A 9,441-nucleotide genomic window follows, 5' to 3' on the forward strand; every position below is an offset into this window, starting at 1 on the left:
AACACGTTTTTACCGACGTTGCTTGTTGTCGGCTTGTGTAGGTTTGCACCGCGAGACGACGCGGTGATTTGATGTCGCTGATGTATTGCGGGTTGCCTAGCGTAGTGCCATAAACGAGGTATAACAGTAGACCAGAAAGTATACGCGGTTTTGAGTCTCTCACGATCTGAAATACCGACATTTCTTACCCCTCCCCCCTACTAGGGGTGGGCGGGTACCTGCAAACTCGGTTTCGGACCAGGTAATTTCGTGCAAGAATAATAGTAGATAATATTCTTATACTCGTATAGATATTCTGAAAATATATTTTCTACAGTTATCATTGGACTGCGGATCTTTACGCGAAATAAAAATTGTCTGCATCGATTGCAAGGAATAGAAACTAAATTGAACGTTATTTCTTGATTTTAACAGAGGCGAAATCATATATTGACATCTCCAATTTTTAATTTCACTTACTCAATTTTGCTATAAACGCATAGAAATCTGCAGTCTAGTTACAATTTTATTATGTTCGCAAAATTAACGTAAATACTTCGAAAAGCAATGTTAACAACCAGTACATTCTAAATTAAAATAATTAGATTTTTAAACATCGAAACGAAATAAGAATATTAAATTCAGCGGATTTAAACTTCCCGCTTGACGGTCAAACGAGCGACATCAAAGGTACCGCCGGAGTGTCGCCTCTTGTATCCCTACTCTTCGGTAGTTTAGTGCTCTTGATTTGAATGAACAGGTTATGTTAGAGGTAGTGTGTATATAGACAATGTTCTGTTGAAATTGATTTATTTGGATTTATTACAGTGATCTTGGTCGCGCGAGATTACATTGATTTTCAATGATGGGGTCTGACAATACACACAGGCGGTGGAGTAATTTGCGAAAAGTATTAGAGAGATCCGGTCCTTTTTGCAGACCGGATTTCGAACCGTCTTCGGAGACCTTGCAGTTTTTGTCAGAAAATTGCAAGATCCTGATTATCGGTGCTGGCGGCTTAGGATGCGAATTGCTCAAAGATCTAGCCCTGATGGGGTTCAGACATATTCACATAATAGACATGGACACGATTGAATTGTCTAACCTAAACCGGTACGAGAAACATTTAATCGGACACCGTCGAGACATTTTTGAATGGTATGATATGGCAATTGAATGAATTCAAATTGCAGACAGTTTCTGTTTCGTCACAAAGATATCGGCTCGTCGAAGGCGGACGTTGCCGCGCGATTTGTGAACACCCGAATACCGGGCAGCAATGTTGTACCGCACTGTTGCAAAATACAGGACAAAGACGAGGAGTTTTACAGGCAATTTCACATAATAGTTTGCGGCTTAGATTCGATTGTTGCGAGGAGATGGATCAACGGTATGCTCCTCTCCCTTTTGATCTACGAGAATGGAGAGTTAGATAAGTCTAGTATCATACCGATGATTGACGGTGGCACTGAGGGCTTTAAAGGAAACGTCAGGGTGATTTTGCCTGGTCTAACAGCGTGCATCGAATGCACCTTAGATCTCTATCCACCTCAGGTGAACGATCTACTTGTATCTTTCTATAGATTGCATCTATATCTGTACAACTGTCTTTATTCTAATTGCAATTACCTCCGAGTATAGGTCACATATCCGTTATGCACAATAGCGAATACTCCACGTTTACCGGAGCATTGTATAGAGTATGTAAAAGTAATTCAATGGCCAAAGGAAAATCCATTCAATTGTCCAATAGATGGAGACGATCCTCAGCATATAAACTGGATCTATGAAAAGTCCATCGAGAGGGCAACGCAATTTGGTATACAGGGTTTAACGTACAGGCTGGTGCAGGGTGTAGTTAAAAATATTATACCTGCTGTAGCATCGACGAACGCTGTGATCGCGGCAACTTGTGCTACAGAAGCGTTCAAGCTTGCTAGCAGTTGCAGTGCCTCATTAAACAATTACATGGTAATTATACAACCATAGTATCTACCTAGCGCAGGCTCTATGTTCTAGTTAAAAAGTAATTTTCTTCTAAAGGTACTGAACGATTTAGATGGAATCTATACGTACACTTACGAGGCAGAGAGAAAAGAAGATTGCGTAGCGTGTAGCCAAATTCCGAAAGAAATCGAGATTCCCAACTCGAAATTTAAATTAAGGGACCTGATAGAACTTCTGTGCGAAAGGTCCGACTTGCAAATGAAAAATCCGGGTCTTACCGCCAACATCGATGGGAAAAATAAAACTTTATATATGCAAACTGTTGCGAGCATCGAGGAGAAAACTCGTGAGAACTTAACGAAAACGTTAGTTGATCTTGGACTGAGAAACGGCAGCGAGATCAATGTTGCCGACATCACCACTCCTAATACAGTTGTGTTGAAATTAAAATTTGTATAATCTAATGTGTTAGATATCTTAAGCTCTAATCATAAAACTCCTTCGTTTGGTTCACGATTTTATGGCTACAATCGTCATCGTGTATTTACAGTATTTATATCAATTTTTTTCATCGGTTTTAAAAATGTTAAGAAAACAAAACTTGACTCGGCAAAATCAGAACATCTTCGATGTAGCATCGTTTCCGACGGATCTATAAAATAAGTATGGTAACATAGTTTTAATATTAGTTCACTCTAAATTTCTGTCATAAACTGGTATTGTTATTTTCATGTTTTTAGTAGTACTAATTCTCATTGCCTATCTCCTTAAACGTAACAGAAGCGAATATTAAAACTATGTTAGTTTATACGACGTAGCTGTTATAGATTAACAATAAAGACACGACTGCAAATACGTTTCTATATTTCTGATGTTGTGTTCTCACTTCCATCAGAGATCATATATGGTCATAGAAAACTTCGTAAGTCATAATCCATAAAATTCTATCTTGTTCGACAGCAATTTGTAATCTATGAGTTTTTGCGTACCTTCGGAAGTAGACAGTATCTTACAGATTATGCATTAGTATGCCACTATATCTCAAGAATCTCGAGAGAAAAAAAGAAATATGCACTTGTCAAAATCTCTATACTTATTAGCTTGTTATTAAGTTTCTTTCAATAACAATTTCATATCACCATATTTAAATTTTATATGTTCAGTATGAACTTTGTGCACAGTCCTCGTTTGCATCGTTGACATTTCGATCTTTGACCTCCGTGCAAGAAAAGTGTCGAATATTCACAGGTATAATTGCAGGTGTTTCCTTAATGAGTTTTCGAATATTTGATAAATACTTAAATACATCTATACGCTTAGTATCGTATTTAAATCTAATGAAAAGAAGGTATTCGAATCTGGGCAAAGGAAGGACAGTGCACGATGGCCTAAGATATCTTTTCTTTTACAAGCACACTCGGTAACATTCGACATATGCACAACTTGAGTAGAAAAAATATCTATAACAGATACATTATCTATCCTCCTCATACAAAACTATCATTACATTGTTATAATATTTTATAAATTTCCGCCTTTTGTCGTGACAAGACGATCATATTCTCAATGAAGAATAGTTTCTGTTCTTCGAATCATGTTTTCATTTTACTTTTCTTTTCTTTTCGCTCAAACGTGAATAACACGAGGTGCACCTGTGATTATCAAGTTTGGAGAACTCTCGCTGAAAGCGCGGATTTCAACTGAATAGAATAAAATATTTTCTGACGGTTGGGATATAGCTTTACAACTAAATAATCCGTGAGTCCATTGGCATTTTCATTGTTTTATACGGAATTCGAATGTGAACATTTCCAATCCAACTGTACAACTCCAATTGTACAATTGTTCTTTTTTTTCTTCTTTTCTTTCTTTTTTTAATGGTGATTCCCCCATTTACTAGACACGAGATCGAAAAATTAACTAGTGCAAAACCAGCAACGGTGTCAAAGTGAATCGTGACGAACGTTGGCAGTGCATTCAATAACGGTGGTTAGTAGTAGTGACTCCGACCAAGTTATTCTTTTTCTTATTTCATTTTTTCATTCTAATGAAATTTCGAACGGACATATCGTTTAACATATAATATACTTTCGTTAGAATGCAAGAATATTTACGAAATAAAAGTCGTACTTTATTGTTGTTTATCCTAAGAAAGAAACGATATGAATGCACGTGCGATTCCACTTTCTGGCTCGGTTGATCTAGTTCGCACAAATACAGTCACAAAAATCGACCATTATTCTGCGAAACAAGTTCCACATACTCGAAATGTAATACAGATCAGCTGCGTAATGTCTTATGAATAATCATCGTTCAGTATATATAATACCATGGTCCATTAAAAAGATATTCCGGTATAAAAACGTAAGTGTCGGATAAGTGGCTGCATAATGTGTTTTTGTAAGGGTCGAATTCTTACAGGGCAGAAAACTCGACACTTTTCTCAACTGATTAAAAAAGGTATGCGTGTATTATACGAGTAACAATGATTTTTCTGGTGGTATTAGACAGGCAGAACGACGCGAAGGCTCATAGTTTCTATAGTCAAACGTTCCTATGACGGAACAGGTACAAATGGACAATGACGTTGAATAGTGTCCAGTTTCTGCTCTGAAGCTAATAAACGAAAAGTAACATAAAGTGCACGATGTCAAAACGTTATGATGAACGCTAAAATGGTTGTGTTAGGCCTTGGCGTCGACTTCCATTGCCACTTCACCTACAGACTTCTCAGCCTTCTTTTTCTTCTTCTTCGCTGATTTCGGGTTTGCCGAGGTGTACAACAGAGTCTGTAACAAAACCAAAATTAGTTAATAAGAAAGAAACGTTGGATTATCATCCAAGAAAATACTCGATGTATACCTTCAGTTCTTGATCTTCGACAACGCAATCGGACTGGTAAGTATCAAGGTCGAATGGAAGTCCGGTTATTTTATGTGGCCCGCTCGGCATTAATAGTACCGTGAATTTGAATTGCGCGGCGAATTCGTTTGGCTTTTCGTACAATACCTGGAACATTAAATATACGTTTACATTGTGTACGCTATGTGAATAGAACAATGGGGAAAGGTAAATGTTGTTTCGTTAAAACGTACATGGAATGGTTCGATCAGCCTGTGACTCACGCACTCCCCCACCGCCATTTTTGCTTTCTTCTCGTCTTCGAAAGTGCGTAAGTTGAACGGCATCAAACCGTGTTTATGAGTGACTTCACAGTAAAACACACGCGACGCTTTCAGTTTTAGCTGATATGTTTCCTCTGTTTTCTTAAATATTGTGACTCTGGTGTCTTGTTCTCTGCCTACACCTTCGCCGGTACTCACCACAACATCCATAGCGTACACCTGTAAAAAGTGTTATGAGATATAGATGTTTCATTTGGTAGACTCTCGTTTCCAGGATTGCAATGCTTCTAATTTCTCGATAATGCGAAGATGGGGTTTCGTAAACGTAAAAATAGGACTTTTGAGGGCGATGTATCTAGCGTTTTTGACTACTGAAAAACCCCATCTTTGCATTATCAAAAATAAGAATTGCAATCCTAGAAACTAGTCTACCTCCTTAATTGAGTTGCGTTTAATTAAGCACCTCGTGAGTTTCGAGAGTATACTTTTCGTGCTCCTTCTTCTGTGCATCATTAGGATTTTGAATAATAGTTTTCTCGCCATCGATTTTGAACTGTTTCAATTGATGGCTCAACATACCCTCTATGGGTTTACATTTGTATGCTTCACAAATTTTTTCTACAGTGCCTGTTATCGTGTAAGTCTAAAAACGAAAAAGAAACAGTTACATAAATAATTGTTATAGCTGTTCGCACGGTATTCGTTTTATATCAGACTGGAGTCTTACCTCTGTACCTGGCTTCAGAAGCCTTAAGGCAGCTTGAGACGCATAATGTGCAGCTAACACTACGTCTGCCCTTCTACCAGTAACTTTTTTTTCTGTCGATGAACCTATAACGATAGTGTGTGCAACAACTGCTATGAAGCCATCAATGTGCGCCCCAAGGTCTCTAAAATTACACAAACATTCTTATAAAGACAATTCTACACATTATTTCCTTGTAAAGTCGGTGCGAATATTTGAACAATGAACTTACACTTTCACCATGTCTTCGTCTTTAAGGAGGACATCTGGTTCGCTGGCGATCGGTGAGAAATGACAAATACAATTATTAACCGATATGCACGTAGGAAAAGCGATTCCCTTCTTCAGCTCTTTCTCTTTCTTAAAAACTCTGCTGGTCTCTTCTAGTAACAATTTGTCTCCGTACTCGCATATCTCTCTTACGGATGCCCCAACAACACATTTATCTAAAACTTCCTTTAGCACTCCTACAAAGAAAAACAATCATTTACTCGATACGATCGGCGTGAAATTCAATGAATAATAGACTTCTACGCAATTAAAAACCAAATCGTAATGTTCGTAAATGTTGGTCAACATACTAGCGATTGATCGGTAGTACTTCTACGATCAAAAATCGAAACTGACGGAAAATAAATTCGGTAACGGGATAGCAATTAATCGATCGCTGGATAACTCGTAGGGAAATTGTACGAGACGGCAGCGGAACGAGCGAGTCGTGGTCCACAAGTGAAAACGTGAGGAAGAGTATCAGATAAGAACTGATAATAAACGAGTCGTTGGATCGAGTAGAAAATCGTACGGAATTTTCTGTTCGATGGAGCATTAAAGAAAACGTGGGATACGTTAATTATCGACGAGTTATCGAAACGTGTAATAGTCGAGGCTGGTCTATCCCACATGGTAAGGGAGCCCGGCATTAGCGCGCCACATTCCATATGGCCAACCGGAAAATAGAACATTATGGGGCTTGTAGTTTTATGGGAATGAGCCACATTCGGATTCTGCGTTTCGTTAGAGAACGTTAAGTCGTTTTCTTACGGTTCACGATCACGCCGGCCATTTTATACTTGGTGACAACCAAGTCTTCGGCGATGGTCTTCTCATTCTCGTCTTTGTCCGCCATGTCTTCAGCACACTATGTTACAATCACGTGACTACGGGTCTCCTTTGCAGTTGCTTCTTGCTTCCTGTACAGAGCACAGACCGTGTTACAGTCGGCGCTACTGACCGTCTTGAACTGATTCGTGCGTTCAGAAACTTTCTATAGATGGTCACCATCAACATCGAAACGGAAACTTATATCTGTGGTTGCAACGAAAAACGCCGCGTGTTTCAATTTTAAAAGATTTATCAATTGAGCTTCATTGTTTATAGCATAGGATTTACGTATTTACCAGAAAAAAAGTCGTGAAAACAAATTCGAAAGGCTGAAAAAAATAACGCAATTGGACCGATGTCCAACGTCAATGCATTAGTTATCAAAACTTTATAGACCCGGTTTCAAATAACAACTCTTGTTCCAAGATTACGTCGTCTACCTGATGACGGTTGTGGGCAAAGCGCTATAGTCTGTTGAGAAGTCGCAGTACTGCGAAGCTATATATATAAAGTGTTAGAGGGGAAAGGGAATATTTATGGAAACTGTAACTCTAATATATATTTTATTTCATTACTCATTCATTTTTACTTTACTCTTATTATTAGACTGCGGATGTTTATGCAATTTGCAATTTTTGATGAGACGAATTTTAAGAAAGTAGAATAAAATAGAAATAAATAAAAATTGTACTAGATTCTGTGGAATTTTATATAACATACTAAGCTTTTTTGAACATTTTCATAAGCCATGAATGCATAAAGATCCTTTGTCAATTATGATTTGGAAAAAGTTAAATTTTAATGTAGATGTTGATGATATATGAAAGCTGTATTTATTTCCTCGCAACTTTGTTTAAAACAAGAATAGTAAGAACAATATGTGAATCAGTGGCTGGAACAATGTTGGATGATATAAACTGCAAATTTTACAGGAGAGCAAGATTTGATAGAACAACAATAAAGCTAATAGATATTAAGGAAATCTCACATCCAACGTTGCTCCAGCCACCAATTCATATATCGAATACAATACATATGTTAAGTATAACATAATACATAATATACAACAATAATAATAACATGAAGAACAGTTATTTACAGATAATACGTATGATACAATAAATACTTATTTCTAATTAAGTGTAGTCCTTATCCTAATATGGCCTGCAATTAAAACATTACAACAAACAAAAGACTGCTTGAAAAAGTTAATATCTTTATATATTAATACAATAGTTTGTTGTAATGTTTTAATGTGCTTGTTCTATTTTGCTAACATTCTGTCAATCATACATCCATGCTTCTTTTACGTAATTCATCCACTAACCCCTCTAACTCTTTCACTTTTCTAAGCAGTCTTCTGTTTGTTTGTTGTAAGGTTTTAATTTGCCTATTCTTCTTTGTCAAAGTTCTTCCAATGATATGTGCATGCTTGTCTCGGTCAGTTATCATGTTGGATTTAAGAATATCACCGACGTAAGCTGTTCTCTTTTTTCTCATAGGTATCTCGCGAATTGGAACATCGTCTTCATCAGTAACAGATTCGAAACTGCCATCGTCATCGGCAAATTCATTATTTGAGCTGAAAACAAATGTATAAAATTCTGGACTATAGCAGACTAATTGTAAGTTCAAGTATTTTTATAAAATGATTTATACCTTGCACTTTCAATTTCTGTTTTAATGCATGGGATGCTAACGATTTCTATCGGTTGTGTACGTGGTGTTTCAGGTGGTGCTTTTAATACACAAGGTAACGCATCATATTTTAAATTACGCTTGGTACTCCAGGCATTTCCGACAAAGCAATCTTTTTCAAAATGTTTGGAGCAAATTCTTGAATGAACCGAGGGCTCAAAATCTTTCCGATTAATTGCTTTTATCCATTTCTCTCTTAATTCTGGATTTTTTGGAAATCTATAAACAAATTTGTTTACATAAATAAAGGTTGGAAACCGCTGGTCTGAGTTTACATTGCATTCAACTCGTTATAGGTTATGCGATATTAAGTAAAAAGTACTTACTTGTGGAAAGATATATTTTTATCACGATTTTGTCGTTCCTTGCAATTTTTTATACAGCAAGTTTGCACCATTTTCACGAACGTTTATAAAATAATTCACAAATATGCTTGTATACACCGCTATAATATAAATAGATATAGCTGCTTGTAAGTAACTAACGCTTTTACCGTAACACGCGTTTCGTAGTTTCGTCTTATCCACTATCCACCATCTTGAATTATCTTGTGACGTCAGTTGTGGGCACCAGATACTCGGTTATCTTGGAACACTGCACATCCTGTGCTGGTCTATAAGCATTATATGTTCTAAGGTAGTCCTCATCACCAATAATAATAAATCTTATCGATCGAAATTTCATGCATCCCCCACAACGACCGAAATTTTTAAAAATTTCGATGTCGCTGAGAAAATTCCAGTATCGTTTCACAATATTGCAATATCGTTCCACAATATAACATATGACCGAAATGTTCGAAATTTTCGATCGAAAGTTTCGCACATTCAACGTAACGGCAGAAAT

The 9,441-nt window shown here is 37.0% G+C and overlaps 3 protein-coding genes across 3 annotated transcripts; 1 reads left to right on the plus strand and 2 right to left on the minus strand.

The window, feature by feature from the left end:
- Positions 1-841: 841 nt before the first annotated feature.
- On the plus strand, positions 842-7,157 carry Uba3 (Ubiquitin-like activating enzyme 3). Its single transcript, XM_076440412.1, has 4 exons — positions 842-1,092; positions 1,173-1,533; positions 1,621-1,950; positions 2,023-7,157. The coding sequence occupies exons 1-4, from the start codon at positions 842-844 to the stop codon at positions 2,383-2,385; spliced, it is 1,305 nt and encodes a 434-aa protein (XP_076296527.1). The 3' UTR covers positions 2,386-7,157.
- On the minus strand, positions 3,693-7,040 carry LOC143216868 (proliferation-associated protein 2G4). The gene is made up of 7 exons (XM_076440415.1): positions 6,838-7,040; positions 6,029-6,263; positions 5,779-5,941; positions 5,515-5,694; positions 5,022-5,270; positions 4,789-4,935; positions 3,693-4,715 (listed from the first exon to the last, which is right to left on the minus strand). Exons 1-7 carry the CDS (start codon positions 6,920-6,922, stop codon positions 4,611-4,613), a joined length of 1,164 nt encoding a protein of 387 aa, XP_076296530.1. The 5' UTR covers positions 6,923-7,040; the 3' UTR covers positions 3,693-4,610.
- Positions 7,158-7,707: 550 nt separating the features above from the next.
- On the minus strand, positions 7,708-9,138 carry LOC143216874 (uncharacterized). Its single transcript, XM_076440426.1, has 3 exons — positions 8,922-9,138; positions 8,557-8,814; positions 7,708-8,479 (listed from the first exon to the last, which is right to left on the minus strand). Exons 1-3 carry the CDS (start codon positions 8,990-8,992, stop codon positions 8,185-8,187), a joined length of 624 nt encoding a protein of 207 aa, XP_076296541.1. The 5' UTR covers positions 8,993-9,138; the 3' UTR covers positions 7,708-8,184.
- Positions 9,139-9,441: the final 303 nt, after the last annotated feature.

This window comes from Lasioglossum baleicum, chromosome 16 (genome assembly GCF_051020765.1).
Source record: "Lasioglossum baleicum chromosome 16, iyLasBale1, whole genome shotgun sequence".
NCBI classification, from domain to species: Eukaryota; Metazoa; Arthropoda; class Insecta; order Hymenoptera; family Halictidae; genus Lasioglossum; species Lasioglossum baleicum.

Excerpts from the sequence above, each read along its gene's own strand:
- LOC143216868 (XM_076440415.1), bottom strand. The coding sequence starts at position 6,922 with ATGGCGGACAAAGACGAGAATGAGAAGACCATCGCCGAAGACTTGGTT. Across the intron at positions 6,264-6,837 it reads GGCCGGCGTGATCGTGAACC|GAGTGCTAAAGGAAGTTTTA; the intron begins GTAAGAAAACGA and ends TTTTCTTTGTAG. Across the intron at positions 5,271-5,514 it reads ATACTCTCGAAACTCACGAG|GTGTACGCTATGGATGTTGT; the intron begins GTGCTTAATTAA and ends CACTTTTTACAG.
- LOC143216874 (XM_076440426.1), bottom strand. The coding sequence starts at position 8,992 with ATGGTGCAAACTTGCTGTATAAAAAATTGCAAGGAACGACAAAATCGT. Across the intron at positions 8,815-8,921 it reads AAAAATATATCTTTCCACAA|ATTTCCAAAAAATCCAGAAT; the intron begins GTAAGTACTTTT and ends ATTTGTTTATAG. Across the intron at positions 8,480-8,556 it reads ACAGAAATTGAAAGTGCAAG|CTCAAATAATGAATTTGCCG; the intron begins GTATAAATCATT and ends ATTTGTTTTCAG.
- Uba3 (XM_076440412.1), top strand. The coding sequence starts at position 842 with ATGATGGGGTCTGACAATACACACAGGCGGTGGAGTAATTTGCGAAAA. Across the intron at positions 1,534-1,620 it reads TAGATCTCTATCCACCTCAG|GTCACATATCCGTTATGCAC; the intron begins GTGAACGATCTA and ends CTCCGAGTATAG. Across the intron at positions 1,951-2,022 it reads CCTCATTAAACAATTACATG|GTACTGAACGATTTAGATGG; the intron begins GTAATTATACAA and ends TTTCTTCTAAAG.